At 40.3% G+C, this 17,538-nt stretch overlaps 1 protein-coding gene across 1 annotated transcript in view; it reads right to left on the bottom strand.

Moving 5' to 3' along the window:
* KDM3B (lysine demethylase 3B) overlaps window positions 1-17,538 on the bottom strand; it is a 53,204-nt gene that overhangs the window by 5,306 nt on the left and 30,360 nt on the right. Inside the window, exons 14-21 of the mRNA XM_084295365.1 lie at window positions 17,236-17,515; window positions 16,009-16,265; window positions 14,405-14,671; window positions 5,822-5,993; window positions 3,010-3,100; window positions 2,794-2,924; window positions 1,013-1,132; window positions 396-535 (exon numbers count right to left, since the gene is read on the bottom strand). Of these exons, the coding sequence (XP_084151491.1) occupies window positions 396-535; window positions 1,013-1,132; window positions 2,794-2,924; window positions 3,010-3,100; window positions 5,822-5,993; window positions 14,405-14,671; window positions 16,009-16,265; window positions 17,236-17,515 (1,458 nt within the window). The remainder of the gene's footprint in view (window positions 1-395; window positions 536-1,012; window positions 1,133-2,793; window positions 2,925-3,009; window positions 3,101-5,821; window positions 5,994-14,404; window positions 14,672-16,008; window positions 16,266-17,235; window positions 17,516-17,538) is intronic.

Raw genomic sequence — 17,538 nt, 5'->3', positions numbered from 1 at the left:
TGCTGAGTCTGTTTTGCCCGCTACAATAATTATTGCGTGATTTTCTCGTCCTTATCTCAACCCTTGAGCCCTTTTCACATATTTTCTCCCCATTCCTCTTTAAGGAGGGGGAGTGAGAGCGCGGCTGTGGTGGAGCTCGGCTGCCCACTCGAGCGGAACCACGACAGATGCTACTTCATCAAGTTCATCTAGGTCTTAACTAGCATGATATACATTAGTAATTAGCATGAAGATCCTAGACCAGGCTAAAAACCTGTGGAAAAAAAAAATAATGTCCTCAAAGACAGTTTAAAAATATGTATGCACTCAATGTCAATAGCAATTTGTATCATTCAGCTGCTATAATTAAGCTTGTCGAGATAACATGTAGGCTCAAGACTTTGTCAAAAACATACCTTCCGGAGAAGTTCCCTTATCTTTTCAGCATCCTTGGCAGCATAGATATGCCACAGTGCTCCAGGTTTTTCTCTTCCTTCATGGATTCGCTGCTTTGTTACATCATCAGCATCTCCCTCATCAATTGTTTTCAAAACTTCTGAAAGGGGAATCCACATGAAACCAATATGATTGTGAAGCTTACAGGAAGTAGACTTTTGAGACACAAAGTCCAGCCACACTGCAACTGCTGCATTAGAGCACCCTTTCTAAGTGCCTCAAGCTTCACCTTAAAATTCAGGAAGTGTGACAATTGACAGCTAATCAGAAAACTCAGTCATGAATTCAAACCGAACTAGCTATAATTATTCAAATAGAGAAGAAAAAGTAACCTTTCTCCTACTTTCTTGAGGCACATGTGTCTAATTTCTATGAAAGCTCTGCTTCTTTGACAGTTGGGAACCAATGAAATATTACTGCACTTCTAAATATATGCTGCAGACGTAGCAAACTAAATATATAACAAAAATATTTGGGTTATGTCTCTCAGTTACGATAAGCTTAAGCAATAAAAAGTATAGTTTCACATACACAATTGATTTTTAATGGACTGAAAACATCTTTCCTCAAACATTACCATCATCATGGGTTCCTTCCCCAATGGGAATGCCAACGTACACCATGACATTAACAGCATCAGACACATCCAAATGCAGGTTTGTAGTACCCACTCGTCTATCTTCTGCAGTGATTAAGCCTATAAAATAGTGTAAAATAAAATAAGATCCTATTTATGATTCTAAAAAATTAACCTTACTGAAAAAGCTCTCTAATCTGCTGCCTTTATGCAGCAATGAAAGCAGAAACCAATGTCAATGAGCAGCTGTAGTAATTTTCATGTCATATATGGCATAAGTAAAAAGTTTACTGAAAATTAGTATTTTTATTTTTAAATAGAAGCAGCAAGTATAGTTCAACCCATCATGAGAAAACAAGCATTTTAAAAACAGACTGAATTTGTACTCAACAATTTTGTCTCCCTGAGGGTCATTTATAAAATCTACAGTAGGGAACTTTGCTTTTGTAATACAGGTAGGTAGTATGCATTCTCTGGCATACTACCTACCTACGTGTTCTCTGGCACTGACTTCCTTTGCTTGGTGGTACAAGAGAAACCTCAGCTGCCATAACTAGCATTAGCAACATCCTGTGCGTATCACATCATTGGACTGTCACAAGTATACACCTCCAGCAGTTAAGGATTTTTTCTTAGCTGTAAAATCCATGTGGTCCACTGAAGTCACAGTAGTTATTGTCCAAATCATTGTTAACAATTCAGATTACAATTGAGTAAAGGAAAACACCTGTAGACTCTCAAGTGCTTATACCTTTATACTCATTCCTCTAACGGGGCTATGAGTAATGAGACTAGAATGAGACTTCAAATTTTTACTGCTCAATTCTTTCACTTTCTCACATAAGACTCTCTCTTCCTCTGATCCTTCAATGGCACTCTCTCTACTTTTGGTTTTACGATCTCCTCTGGGAGTATCAAGTATCAAAGAAAAATTAACCTTTACTTACTACTTTGCTTCTTGCTGCACTCTTAGTTTTATATTGCTTAACTAGGTGTAGGCTCTTTGGTGTAGAGCCTTCATCACTCAACTTATGGGTCAAATAATACATAAACCAAAACGTTGGACACCTTTAAATATTGAAAAAAAACCACTCAATTTACCTAAGGTCGTAATCCCCCCCCTCCACTTCTTAAATCCTTTATTTGTAGTCATACAGTTGTGCAAAAATATGAAACGATAAATAATTCATGTCCTCAGAGGACTTGTTATTCGAGCCATATATATACAACTGGAATTCAAAATCTTAAAAAACACTGCATCCCTGTATCTTAAATACTGAAAGAGCACTAAAAAAAATTACTGAGTTTACGTTGCAAGGTTTTGGCAGCAAGGTGATGCAGGGCTGGCCTCTACGAGATGAGACCAAGGGCTGCTCTGCACTACTGACGGTTCTAGCCAGCTCCAAGACAGGCCTCCCTCAAGCCAAAGCTAAGCCCATTTAACCACTGGCTAACCCATTTTCCTTTCAACTGTAGCACTTGATCTCAAAAATATACTAACTTTTCATTGAATCCTGTCTCACTATTATGCTTATTACATGTACTGAATAATAATTGTTTGCAAACTTATATCACATTGCTTGGTAGCTACAACACAAAAAAAGACACACATAAGAATCAGAGGACTAGCATAGGAATAGATCACAGGAAGAATGCAAAAAAAACAGAAGTGTGCTATAGGATAAGTTCTCAAAGTTTTGATTAATGCCACAGTCTTGCATATGCCCCAAAAATAACAGAAAGTCACAAAAATCAACATCTTCAGAAATACTCCCACATACCATAAGCATTGTACATTTTGGGACCCAAGTCGGGACGGACAAAGTAGCTTGGCAGCCTAGAGGCCAAATTCAATCTTCCATCCCTCTTGGTATATTCAGGAAGAGGAAGATTTTCCATCAAGTCCTCAAACCTAGAGAGCAAAGAGAAAAAAAACATGCTTTCCTATGCTCTACTGTCAATGTATCTCTAGTGCACTGCTGCTAAGGTTTACTTACCTTGTAGGCATCATATCTCTAAAGTCCTCCCCTGGAGGCCAATCCTTTAACTTTAGTACCATTGGCTGACCATCATCTGACCTGAGCCTCTCTGTAAGAAACATATTAAGATTTATTCGTGTCGTATCCTTTTTTACCACAACACATGACCCTGTTTAAGCTACTTGTTTTTTGTAGCAAGATCTTTTACATTGCACAGCAAAATGAGTCCTGATTTTTTTTGGGGGGGGCACTCCCAAATATTATCATAATACAACCAAATAACAGTGTAACAATTAGACAGCGGTCATATCATTATCTACAGCAGAAGTCTAACAGATCTTGCACAGCTACTAAATTTTAAGAAAGTTTTTATTCAGCTCTGAAAAAAAGCTTTTCAAAGCATTTTATCTTACTGTCTTTAACAAAGTCTAATGCTCTGAAATCAATCCTAACCTCAGTATAAAACAAGAAACCACGATACACCATGCTTAAAGGCTAAATACCAGGCAGTTACAGAGGAAGACAGACTTTAGTTTCAGCATCAAATGCTATTTGCCTCAGATGCTAGAATGGCTATGAAAGCATTCTTAAGTGCATACATGTTGCAGCTTAGAAGACTAAGCATAAAACATACAGAGGAATCAGAGTTCACTCTTTACCAGATTCTTCACAACTCTAGAAGAAATCATCAGATGGAAAACAGGACTGATTGCAGTCTGCTACCTCCACATCTCCTTTTTCTACCATAGCAAGGTAGATTGTCAGACAAACAAAAATCAGACTGTGTAAGCTAGCAGAGCTGCTGACAGCACTGGAAGAGAAAGTATGTAAAAAGAAACTAGGACTTGGAGACCTGTGAATCACTTCTGCATAATAAATTAACAGGCTACAGAAAACAGCACTAGTTTGCAATATAAAAAAAAAAGATTTGTTTTAAATGAAGAACTGCAGATATGTAAAACAAAATGACAGATGTAAACAAAATTTTGATGAGCTAGGCATTTTAGAGAGGCAAGTGAACTGAAAAGCTCAAGGACTTAAACATAAAGATGTTTCAGAACTTCCCGTATTCGAGATTTTGAATTCATCAAGGATCTTTGTTCCAAGCAAGGGTAAGAAACTTGTAGGAAGGCTACCCGGAAAGGACAGAATGAACAGCTACCTGGAGAACATAATGATCTGATAAATTATATGAAACAGAAAAAAACCCAGAAATCTAATCAGCAAAGAAAGCCGAGTCTAAGAATGGTCCAAACAAAGTTAGAACTGCCAGAAGTCCACTTAGAACTCACAGATATTAGAAGTAAGTAGCAAAAGATTAAAATTAACTAAAATAAACTATCATATAGCATAATTAAGGGATCATCTCAAAACCAGCTCCAAATTAATAGGCTGTTCTGCATCTCTTCAATAGCTAAATGACAGTACGAGAAAATAATCCACATATTTGAGAAAACTATAATTCATGTAATGCAGAGAAGCCAAAATCATTATATAATTCCCAATTTTTCTGTAAGTCAGCATCTTCTAAATTGGAGATTGCATTTGGCTGAAAAAACAATAAATAAAACGTATTTAAAATAAACTTGCTAAAATAAGGTTTTCCAACCTGAATCCCTAACTTGTCTTATACAAAGTATGGTAAAGGCATTGTCTGAAAGGAATTCAACAGTTGATTTTGCTAAAAGGGACCTATCTAGAGACAAACTAGAAATAACATTACTTGAAGATAATTCGACTTTCACAAATTACCCTGGCAAAAAAAAAAAAAAAAAAAGTTTGTAAAGTTTGCCAATTACAGTTAATACAGAGAAAGACTATACTGTTATATCCCTCTAGGCCATTTACTTCTGAGTAATAATGGGAATAGCATGAAATTTACTGATACAAAATACAAGACTGTATACTTGGAACCATATTTTTAAAAGCCCAGAATTGTCAATTCTTTGACTAGACACGACTAGGGAAGGGAATATTGGTGGTCTAAAAATCTATAACCTTGTTTGCTGTTGAATAAGCATTCCATTAAACTGTCCAACAGTTCAACATATTTCCTATGTACACATAGCAGTGAACTTTATAGATAACGGTTCTACAATCAACAGCATTGCAACAAACCGTCACAACAAATGTGCAAATATAAGACCACGCTGATACAGGTGTGTACAATCTAAAACAGCGTTCCCTGCTTTTCAGAAGCTGTTTAATCTGACCAGCGGAAGATGGACCAGTTTTATCCCCAGGAATTTTAACTGGTTAGCTTCCACATGCACACTTGACAGAAGGATTTCTCAAAGCAGAACTCAAGCATTAATAATGTGTTATCACATGAAACACTCATACAGCACTGCTATTCATAATTTATATAAACTTAACATTACAAAGTATTTTATTTAGTTGGTGCGATGGATCAAGTCTAAGTTTTAGTTTCAAAACCTTCAGTCTGTTTTAGCTTTGCAGATTTCCTTTAGTTTTAAAATAAATGTTGAAGTTGGAAGTGGAGCAAGGGTTGTCAAGTCACTTACTGTCTTCATAATGGTAAGTGATGATTACTTTCACTGAGGAAAGTTCAAAAAAATAGTTTCCCATTAAATGGATCACCTTTTGACATATCAAAATAACATGTCAGAGTTTTCTTTAGCAACCCAGACTTCATCTTCACTAAAATAATTTCTAGGGTGTGCAACATCTAAGGAGCAATGGCTTCTTTGGATGAGATTTATAACTTTTTTTTTTTTTTTTTTTTTTTTAAGAAAACGTGGAAAAGGGGCAGTTGAAGGTAGCAAGACAGACTGCTCAGTTCAACTTGTCAGCCATAGATATTACTTACTAGATATTATTTCAAAGCCATCCCAGAAGTCACGCACTTTCACGTCTGAAATTATGGCACAGTTCCTGCAGTTCACCAAATCTACATCTTGATCTCCAAACTCCAGGCTGAAAGCTTCTGGTTTCCAAAGTTCTGACTTCAACTTCTTATGGACACCAGATACCAGCACGGGCTGAGAATACAAAGATGCATGCTTACTCCACTGTAACCAAATTTCTTACACATGCAGCCAAACGTTCTTTAGAGCTGAGACTCCTGACTACTATTTTATAAAGGACACCACAAATCTGTTTTCACCCATGTCTGTTTTTTGTTCATCAAACATACAGCCAGAATCAGAGCAAGCTTCAGTTCCAGGCAATGTGCAGTTACCTTAGAAGCAATGCTCTGTTAGACTTACTAAGGGAAGTGTCTTGGGTTTACAAGCCAAGACTGTGGTAGTTGGGGGACTGCAGGGGCGGTCTCTGTGAGATGAGACCAGGGTCTGCCCTGTGCCAGACATGGACAGTTCTGACCAGGCACAGGACAGGAACACTACACAGCCCATCAGCAATGCAGGTGGCACTTCTGTGATGTATTTAAGAAAGGGAAAAAAACAAAACAAAACACAATACGCAGAGCTGAGAAAGGAGCGAGAAAAAGAAATGTGAGGGAAACAACCCTGAAGACACCAAGGTCAGTGAAGAAAGATGAGAGAGAGGTGCTCCAGGCACCGGAGCAGAAATTCCCGCACAGCCCTTCGAGGGGACCATGGTGGAAGCAGGCTGCCCCCCTGCAGCCTGTAGCGTACCATAGCAGAGCAGATCTCCACAATGCAGCTTGTGGAGGAGCCCACAGTGATACAAGTGGATCTGGCCTGAAAGAAGCTGTGGCCTATGGAGAGCCCAAGCTGGGGAAAGCTCCTGGCAGGAAATGCAACCCGATGGAGAGGAGCTCATGCAGGAACAGGCTTCCTGCAAGGAACTACGGCGATAAGGAACCACCACACTGGAGCAGTCCTTAAGCAGTCCTTAAGGATTGCATCCTGTAGAAAAGATCCATGCTGGAGGAGTTCTTGAAGAACTGCAGCCCATGGGAAGGACTCATGTTGGAGGAGTTCATGAAGGACTGCATCCCATGGGAGGGACCCCACACTGGAACACAGGAAAAGGGTGAGGAGAAAGGAGAATCAGAGATCAAGTGTTATGAACTGTCTGTAATCTCCGTTCACTGTCACCCTGCACCACTCAGTGTGGGGGCAAGAGGTAGAAGAGGCAGGAATGAAGGAGTGAAGTTGAGCCTAGAAAGAAGGAGGGTTGAGCGCAGATAAGGTGCTTTAGTTTTGTCTTTGTTTCTCATCACCTCACTCTGTTATTAATTGGCAATAAATTATTTTTTCCCAAGTTGCATCTGTTTTGCCTGTGACTGTAACTGGTAATCGATCTCCCTTGTCTTTATCCTTGACCCACAAGCTGCTACATCTTACTTTCTGCTCTTGTCCTGTTGTAGAAGAGGGAGAGCAGCTGGGTGGAGGCCTGGCAATCCTAGGTCAATCTACTTGTGGAATTGTCTTGAGTCCCACCAACCCTGCTGTTTAAGCACAAATGCCACTACCACTAGAAATTGCATTTGTATTAAAACAAACTGATATGAAACTTCCATGTTCTGATATGATTTTGTTTCCTTTTTTTTTTTTTTTAAACTAGTTCCCTCATTCCTTACATACAATGATGGTTCATCATTAACTCTCTAGTACAAAATCAAGGGGCAGAAAAGCACCTGTTTACTTGCAAAATGAGTTTTAAGATATTTAGACTAACCACATACACACAATCCAAACCAAAATTTGAGTGGCCTCTCCCCATAAACGCTCAAGGCGTTTCCTAAACTAACAATACTAGGAAAAAGGTATATCAGACAATCCTCCGAACAGTGACCAAAGACTTTTAAGTTTAAGACGACTTGGGTCTCAGTCTTCTTTACTGCAATCACTAGAGTTGCAAGACTTAAGAGGGGAAAAAAAGAAACTGGACATGGACTATGCCACCTTAAAAACTTTAGGTTTACTGCTACCTACGTTCAAATGACAGTTCACGTGTCTGTGAAAGGCTGAATTAACTTCAAGCTGGGCCTTACACATTAGCAATGATTCGAAGGTGGACCTTGGTTTTATTTACATGAAGAAAGAGCTAAGTACAATCCTGAGGAGCACATATGACACTAGACATTCTAGTAGCATCAGAGTTCTAGGCAAAGATATCCAAAAAGCTAGAGGCAAGCACCTGTAAAGATACACTGTTTAAGAACACCCCAGTAACTAAACACTGCTTCAGCTGGATTGTTCTGTGAAGGCCTCTAACAGGATGGTATCCCATTTTATTCCCTAAATGACAATGCCTATTCATTCAAAATTCTCCATGAAGGGGAAAAAAAAAAAAAAAAAAAAAAAGAAAAAGGAAAAAACCCTTTGGGAATAACACAAGCGGCTTTGTTTTTCAAATATATAATCACGTAGCCTTTAAGATCTAGAAAGCGGCAATGAAACCTCAACTCCAGAAGACTGAAGGTTAAGAAAACAAAAAGGGCATGTTACTTCAGTCCTGCCAACTTCTGAAAAAAAAAAAAAAGGAAAAAAAAAAACAAAACAACAAAACCACAGAGTCTGGAAAAGACCTCTTGAAAACATCTAGTCCAACTCTGCTTCCCTGCTCAATCAGGGTCAGCCACAGCAGGTTGCCCAGGACCATCTCCAGTTGGGCTTTGAGTATCTCCAAGAATGAAGACTCCACAAATTCTCGGTGCCACCTCTTCCAGTATTTGAGCACACTCACTGAAGAACTGTTTATTGTATTCAGGTTGAGCTTCTCTTTTTTTTAATTTGTGCCCACTGCATCTTGTCCTGTCCATGTGCACTACTGAAAAAAGTCTAGTTCCCTCTTCTTCATTACTTCCCATCAGGTATTTATACACATTGATATGATTTTCCACACAATCCAGCAAAACTTCTCTTGTCCAGCCAGAATAATCCCAGCTTTGTCAGCCTCTCCTTACCTGAAAGATGCTTCAGTCCTTTAAATCATCTTTGTGACCGTTCACTGGACTTGCTCCAGTAAATCCATGTCTCTTTCATACTTAGAAACACAGAAGTGGACACACTGCTCCAGGTGCGGCCTTACCTGTGTTGAGTAGAAGGACCACCTCTCTTGACACTGACAAAGCTCTTCCTAATGCAGCCCAAAATTGCTATTGGCCTTCTCTGTTGTGAGGATGTATTGCTTGTCATCCACCAGGATCCCAAAGTCCCTCTAAATAAAGCTACTTTCCAGTTGGTCAGCCCACAGCAAGTACTGCTACATGGGGTTACTCCTCCTGAGGTGCAGGACTTTGTATTTCCCCTTGTTGAAAGTCAGAAGATTTCTCTTGGTCCAGTTCTCTGGCCTTCAGGTCTGCCTTAATAGCAGCACAACCACCTCATGTATCAGCCATTGTTCCCAAATTTTTACTGTCTGTAAACTTGCTGAAGTCTGTCCATGCACCTAGGTCATTAATAAGGATGTGAAACTCAGAGGAGTGGCTGATATCCCAAAGGGCTGTGCTGCCATTCAGAGGGAACTCAACAGGCTGGAGGGCTGAGCTGAGAGGAACCTCATGAAGTTCAACAAGGGCAAGTGCAGGGTCCTGCACCTAGGGAGGAATAACCCCAAGCACCAGTACAGGCTGGGAATGACCTGCTGGAGAGCAGCTCTGCGCCCTTGTGGCCAAGAACGCCAACGGTATCCTGGGCTGCATTCGGAAGAGTGTTGCCAGCAGGTCGAGGGAGGTGATCCTCCCCCTCTGCTCAACCCTGGTGAGGACACAACTGGAGTATTCTGTCCAGTTCTGGGCTCCCCAGTACAAAAGGGACATAGAACTACAGAAGTGAGTTCAGAGGAGGGCTACTAAGATGATTAGAGGACTGGAGCACCTGTCATACAAGGACAGGCTAAAAGAACTGGGGCTGTTTAGCCTGGAAAAGAGAAGACTGAAGGGAGACTTCATTAGTGTACATAGATTTCTGAAGGGAAGGTGTTGAGAAAATGGAGCCGAACTCTTTTCAGTTGTGCCCAGTGACAGGATGAGAGGCAACGGGCACAAACTGAAGCACAGAAAGTTCCGACTGAATATGAGGGGGCATTTCTTTACCGTGGGGTGACAGAGCACTGGAACAGGTTGCCTGTTCTCTTCTGTATCTCTTCTCTGGAGATATTCAAAACCCACCTGGATGCCATCCTGCACAAGGTGCTCTAGGTGATCCTGCTCAGTAGGGGGGTTGGACTAGACAACCTTCAGAGGTCCCTTCCAACCTCGTCCATTCTGTGACTCCATAAAATAGTACTCAACCCAATACTGACCTCTTAGTGTACACCACTAGCAACTGGCCTCCAGATGGACTTTGTGCTAGTGATCTCGAATCTCTGAGCATGGCACTTTGGTCAGTTTTAAACCCACCTCCCTGCCCACCTATCTAGTTCGTACTTCATCAGTTTGTTTGATGATGGTATGAATGTCTGAAGAAGGCCTCATCACTTCCTTTTGATCAGGTGGTCTATAGCAGATACTAATAATCATGTTACTCATGTTAGTCCAGTCTACCTGCTAACCCTGACCCATAAGCTCTCAACTGGCTCATCATCCATTCTCATGCAATTTCACACATTCCAGCTGGTCTCTCAAACAGCAATACTCCTTCCTTGCTTTTCTTGCCTGTCCTTCCTGAACAGTCTGTACCTATCCCTTGCCGTACTCTTGTGTGAGTTATTCCACCACTTCTGTTACACCAATGAGACTGTGGCCCTGCAACCCCATGCTAATTCTTCCTCGCAATGCATGCATTTAGTGTGCAGGCACTTCAGAAAGGTCTTGTTGATTTCCAAGAAATGGTATGAGAGGTTTCCTCAAAATGCTGTGATATAGACATTTCCTTATTTGGAACAGGTTTGAGGTGGACCCCCTTTCATTTCTGTTTTGTTGAGTATGAAAGCCTTCCTGTTCACATCACCCCACATAGCTTGTTTGACAACCCAGCCAACTAAGTCCTTTCTGTATCTCAAAGCTATCCTCTCCCTCACTTGTCATTCCTAGTTTGTAGCTCTCCTAATCACAGTGGCCAGCCTGTTAGCAAAGATGCTTTTATCCTGCTAGTCTTCCAAGAAGTCCTTGATGCTCAAAAAGGTTCCTGTAACAATAAAACCCCAAAGCCCTGTTGTCAAAACCAGACACACAAACAACGGCTTGCAGGATCAGTCCATCCTTCTTCAAGTACTTCTCCCTCACTGGCAAGACTGAGAGAACCACCTGGCCCACATGCCTTTGACCAGTAATCCCAGAGCCATATATTCACTCTTGATACTGTCCAGGTCTCCCCAGTACTGTTTGTGCCAATGTGGAAAAGCAGCAGGGGGGTAAATGTCTGAGGGCCAGATAAGATTTGGCAGTCGTTCTACCATGTCCAATATGTAAGTCCCTGACAAGTAGCAAACTTCCCTAAAATGACAGAGCAGATTATGTTAATCCCAAATTTAAATATATTCCCTGATCCCAGTAAGGGCTGTAACATTAAAGCAATGGATAGACTTCAATCATATTCTACAGAAAAATAAGGATCATGGATGAGGAAGAAATCACAGTACCTTTCACAGGATGGGTGGAAACTCCTGCCAGGTAGACTTTAAGCTGATGAATAAGCTAGTTTTCTTCAGCCCAGGCAAATAATGACATATTTTGTTCCCTGCTGTATTCACTTAAGCATTTGAACATAATAACAAGAAGAACAGAAATCTATTTAACCTAGTAGAACCCTTCCAGCTATTAAGCAGAGAATTTCCCATGAAAGAAAGAAAATGCTCTCCCTCAAGTGAGGAACACTGGTAGGGTTGCAAGATAAAAAGACAGTAGACTTGTTTGGAAGACATTTTGTGCCATAACTGCTCTCAAAAAACAGGCAGAAAAGAAAAACCTCCAACACCACCTTAAAGGGAGAGAGGGGGCGAGCGGGAGAGAGAGAGCACCTAGTACAAGAACTCAGAAAAGAGCATATTTCTATAAGGATAAGAATCATGTGACGGTATCCCCAGTTGAGCAAGAACTGCGTTCAGGACAGCGAAACGCTCTGGAAAAGCAGCTCCATAAAGAAGTAATCCTATGGTCTTCTGATAAAGCCTGGGATAAGACATAGTTTAACTTATCTCTGACGATTTCTAAGACAGTATTTGAAAAATGTTGCTCATCTTGAATGACACTAGGAGTGCCATTTGTTATCCAAACATTAAGAAAAAATAATTTTCTGTTACCAGTTTGGGATGCTACCATGGCTAAGATTTTCATATGACTCAGATCTAGTGCCTAGGGAACATTTATGGGGCCAGGGGATATTTAAGACTTTCCAATTAGCCTTTTTCAACCCACAGAACAGGAAAAGGGAAGGTGATTTTTTTGGGGTGGAATTCATGTTCTTTGACTTCACTTTCAAAGGGGCACCTGGGCTGTGGATTCAGCTGAAAGAGAACTGTGATAAAACAGTTTGTTGAGAGAATCTCTGCTCTCAGAAATTCTGTTTAAAATGACCTTGCTAAAACAGCAACACCTGGGTCACCTGCTCTGTCTGGTGCAGGAGTAAGAGAGTTCCAAGTAGCTTGCTTTCTGCCTTTGAGCAGTAAACTCATGTGAATGCAACATCACTGGAGAATCCTTGAATAAGGATGGGACTGCTGCTATGAAAGGGGCCTCGGAATGATAAAATCATGCAAAAATCATCCCTAGCACATTTGGGGGAAAAGCCTAAAACAGAGGTTCACAAACAGTATATAAACGTGACTGTTGTGGCCAAAGTCTCAGAGTCTGCACCAGCTTAGAAGGTGATGCGCACTGGAAGTTACACATTCATCTGACAGCAAATCAGTAATCCCATCTCTAGACTCCATCAGGAGAATCTCAAGATTCATTAACAATTAAGGACCTCATGGACACATGCAGCATCTTGATTCTGGTGATAAAGCCAGTCTAATCTGCACAGATACTGATGAGCAAGTGTTTTGTCAGTAGCTGCCAAATTATTTAGGATCCTCTTCAGGAGGAGAATATTATTTGCTGACAGATAGAGTAGAGAAAATTGCCAGAGCATACTGACCAGAAATTTAACAGCTCTTAGCCAAGACAGGCAGATGACTGACAACACAGGAGTGCAAAAAAACTGATCAGAAATTATAATTCAGAATGATGCAACAGGTTCAAAAAAGATGAGGTCCCTGTGCACTCTGGGAAGAATCCAGGAGGACAAGAAGACAACTGCAATTAGAGGGAAAGCTGGCAATACCACCAGCAGGCTGCATTTCTAGTCAGACAAGGGAGGTACAGTAGCCCCTAACACTTATTAGTAGCTGACTAGTGAAGTCAACAAAAGGAACTGGTTGACCTGTGGTTGGTGGTGGCACAAGCCTCTTTGCAGTTCTCATGGGTACATGCTAGTTATACATGTGCCTAGTGGATGCAAAGAATGTCCCCATGGGACATGCTAAAGTTAACTGGGAAGTACTCTTCCACTGGCAGGAATAGACTCTGAGTTCCAAAAGAGGAATGTGAAGCCTGATCTGCTCCTCTGTCACAGCTCAGCAGCATGTATGTCTTGTGAGCAACCCAAAATAAGTAAAGAACGTTAGTTCCAAGAATATTAGAACAATAACAACAGAACAGCTGTCAACAAGAACCTCCCCAGAAGAGAAGATAAGGGACATACCAATCTAGCACCAAGGGTCTCAATTCCGAGTAGTAAGTGAAGGTAACAGTGTCAGAGGTAGCTTTGGAACCAAATGCTAAGAACACAGTTTGAACACTAATGGACACCAGAATCTGTCAGAGCTACGGGTACGCTTCCCGAGTAGCAGCAGTTACATTTCTTAAGCTTCAGCTTGCCTGACCAGGCCAATGTTAATGACTCTCTGGAGAAGTCTAAGAACTGCAGCACTATGGACTAAAATCTGAAACAGTGGCTATATACTGGCAGCAGGTCTAAGTCTTCTCTCTTGACTGAAGACCTCATCAGTCAATGACCACTCAGTAGAGTGCTCAACACATGAGATGCTGAATCCAAACCAATACTTGGGTTCATACAGGCTGCAGGCTAAAAATGAGTCACTGCCATCACTATACCCCAAAATTCTGGCAGAACTTGTTTCATGCAGCACCTGTATTCTTGTACATGCTGCAGCTGGAAAGAATGGACCTTTTCCTGAGGCTATAAAGCATCAAGTATGGGGTAGATCCATGCAGGATGTATGCAGGAATCGAAATGGATTCACTAACGTGCTGTGGCAGAGCAGGTTCAGCACAAATCACACTACAACTTAAAAGGCTGTCAAGCTGAGAACAACACATATACTTGAGCCAGTTCAGCATGGAGTGGACAGGGCTGCTGTGTTCCCTGTTTACAGTGCTACGGTTGAAATCCTTGTTCATCATATGCACCCAGGAGCAACTGGCCAAAGTTTGAATGGATACATTAACAAAGGTAGAGATTAAACTGTCAGGATACTTCTAAGCCATAAAGGTTGGCAATTTGTCATCACCCACCTGGCCTTGTTTCCAACACTCCCTGAAGATCTTCCAGTTGTTTTTGTTGCTAGGATCATGAAGACAAAGGAGCCTACCATCACAAAGCCAAGAGTGGGAAGTGTGTGGATCCAGAACATTTAAACCCATTACCATTTCCTTCACATCTCTTTGCGTGTCAGCTAAATTACTAGCTCGTTTTGCAGCATCAGATGTCTTCTTATTTTCCACCACAGAAGCAATGATATGGTCTAAAAAGTTAGGCAGGCTGGCTTTACCTTTGGCCCCCTAGAAGATGTAAACCCAGAGGTAAGTTTCATCTTGCAACAGCAGACATTATCTGCTCTCATTCAGCTTTCAGTCATGAACATTTTGCTATCAAAAAAATATTCAGCAGTAAACAAATCAGCAGACACAGGCATATATCCAGTAAGAACAGAAACAGATATGCTCCTGTTTTACTCTGGTAAAGTTTAAAATAACCTGCTACAAGCAGATTGTAGGATTCCTGAACAGGAATGTGAGTAATAAGAAAGTGATGGGGGTCGTAACAGAAACAACTTAAATGCCTTTTGTTGATGGAGGCAACAACTTAACTACATCTCTTATACTGGAAGACCAGAGGTCAAGAAAGTGAAAAAAATAAAGCATACAACAAATCTGAATAAAGGTGATGAGAGAATGCATACAGTTGCGAGGACAGAGATACAAACCAAGACAGGCCCTCTCATGCCTTGCAGGAATAACTTGCTTTAAAATGTGATCACAACATTGGAGCTTGTACTCAGGGATGAGAGGAGAAAATAGTATTTTTGGATTCAATTTCCTGTAGCAGTGACATGTTTTCCCTTAGAGCTGCAGTTCCCTCTACTAATAGCAAACAACATGAACAATTTTTAAGGTTCCATTCCCCAAATTTAACATGTAGGAAAAAAAATCTGCTATGAGACAAGCCATTTCATCATCTTCCCTCATTCTATCTGCCTGGGCTTTTGGAGTAAGTCTTCTGGGAAGAACTAAGTCTTAATAAATCCCAGGGGACGTTCCCTTCTCTTGAACTAAATGTTTTTAAGCATTTCAAGCACCATTGATTTGTTGGTTTTTATTTTTTTTTAAGGTTATTTCCTCCAAATCAAATTAAAGAGAAACAAAGTGTCTTTATTCCAAAACAAGCCTCCAGAAATACTAAACACATCTTACATTCATTTACAATCTTATATATACTTGAAAGGCATTTAAGCTTTTTAAGGAACTGATTTGCTCACAAGTTTTTGTCTTTTTGGAGAGTATGCTCTTGCAATGCTTTTAAAGATCCAGACTTTAAAGTGAGCTTTTACAGGGATGCTGATCATCAGTTAAACAATTTAAAGGCTATACGTAACTCACTTTCTTGGTCTCTGGGAAGAAATAGCTTCTCCACCACATCAGCAAACCAAATTACAAACTAACAATGAACATCAAAATTCTCTACAACTTTGTGGGGTGGTGGACCTGGCTAGATATTACGTTTGTTTCAACATTTGAGAATAAGATGATATAAAAAAAAAAATTAGATTAAAACTGTTAGATCATCACAAAATTCTTTTCTATAACAGACATTGTTGAGGGAATACAAAATCGCTTACCGTAGAAGCTGCAGAAAAGACTGGAGGAAAGGGAATTCCTGTGTCTAATGGGACCTGAGGAAGCTTTCCTGGCCCTGTGTGTAGCAGATCTCTGAGGCTGGAGCCTTCTGCTTTGTTGCTAGATGTCACTGGGCCCAACAACAGGCTATTAAACAGCTTTGGGGTTAGTGGGGAAACCTTTGTAGTGGAGTTGAAGGAATCCAATCCAAAGGGTGAGTGGGATTCTTTACTAAGCACTGACCTCAGTGATCCTGATTCTGCAAGAAAAATATCAAAATGAAGGGAAAAAAAAGTGCAAATTTCAAATGACCATAAAGTCCTCTGAAATGAGTTCTTCTTGCATTAAATATGGTATTGACATAATTTTTTGGTACATTATCACCACAACAGTGAATGGACACCTTGAAGAGAATGACAAAGACATCAGATCAGACAGATTTTACTCTTAGCAGCCTGTTAGTTAAGGTTTCGAGTAGCACAGTAGTTTATCTGATCTGACAGCGTTTGATGTACAAGAAGCCATAACTTTGTAACAGGCTTAATTAAAAATATTTCCTTGACATTCCAAATTAATGTTTCGATATAAAATATTTCAAATTTTAACTACAGTCAAAATATTACAGTTGCTAGGCACTGCAAAAATTCAAGAGCATTTAAGACTGACATATAAAGCAGTTTCTACTAGACATGTGGACAGGAATAATTCTGTTTTACTCATGCTACCTTTGACAACTCTGAGGTGTATATTATAAAGAATTACTTTCATACTGGAAATCACACTCTCAGTCTATCGAGTATTTAAAGAAGTTCTAAGCTTTCATTTGACTCAGGTAGGCTCTAATCTCTATATTCTTAGGAAATGCACTCTTCAGATTGCACATTGAACAGCTTTGTTTACTTCAATAGTTCATAAACTGACAGATCTACATCTGAAATTAATTACTGTCACTTTACATCAGGATACCAGCTGCTTATTACTTAGAAAATAAACTCAAGAACCAGCACTGAGATAAACTGGGAGTGACAAGACAGTATTTTTTATTTTCAGCAATATCATCTTCCTAGTTTTCCATATTCTTAAGCCTGTAAAAAAAAATAAATCTGCTTCCAGAGGCAAAGAAAAAACATTCTATTTAAGAATGTACACTCTCACAAAGAATAGCAAGTAAGCAGCACATTATTGTTTATTTTTTATTTCCAACCCCATAATGCACGTGTTCTGCTCACCTTTTGTTTCTTCTTTCGCTTTTTGTGTTGCTAAGTCTGCAAGCCAGTGTAAGGCAGATGATGGGGCTGTTTCTGGACAAAGTGGTCTGTTAGTCTTTGTTTCAGCAGTGTTATTGGTTGATAATGTCTCTGTTTTTGCAGGTTCTTCTGTCCTACTATCATTTGCTTCAGATTTTGGTACACTGTCCACTTCTAGCTGCCCTGCTCCCGCTGTCCCTGCTCCAGTGGAAAAGGTGCTCTCACTTCCAGGGACTGATGCACTGGCATTTACAGTCGGAAGCTAAAACAAAGGTATAAACATCT

Source organism: Netta rufina (genome assembly GCF_964035555.1).
Source record: "Netta rufina genome assembly, chromosome: 14".
NCBI classification, from domain to species: Eukaryota; Metazoa; Chordata; class Aves; order Anseriformes; family Anatidae; genus Netta; species Netta rufina.
The sequence above is the reverse complement of the archived record's forward strand: the minus strand, read 5'-3'. Positions and strand labels throughout refer to the sequence as shown.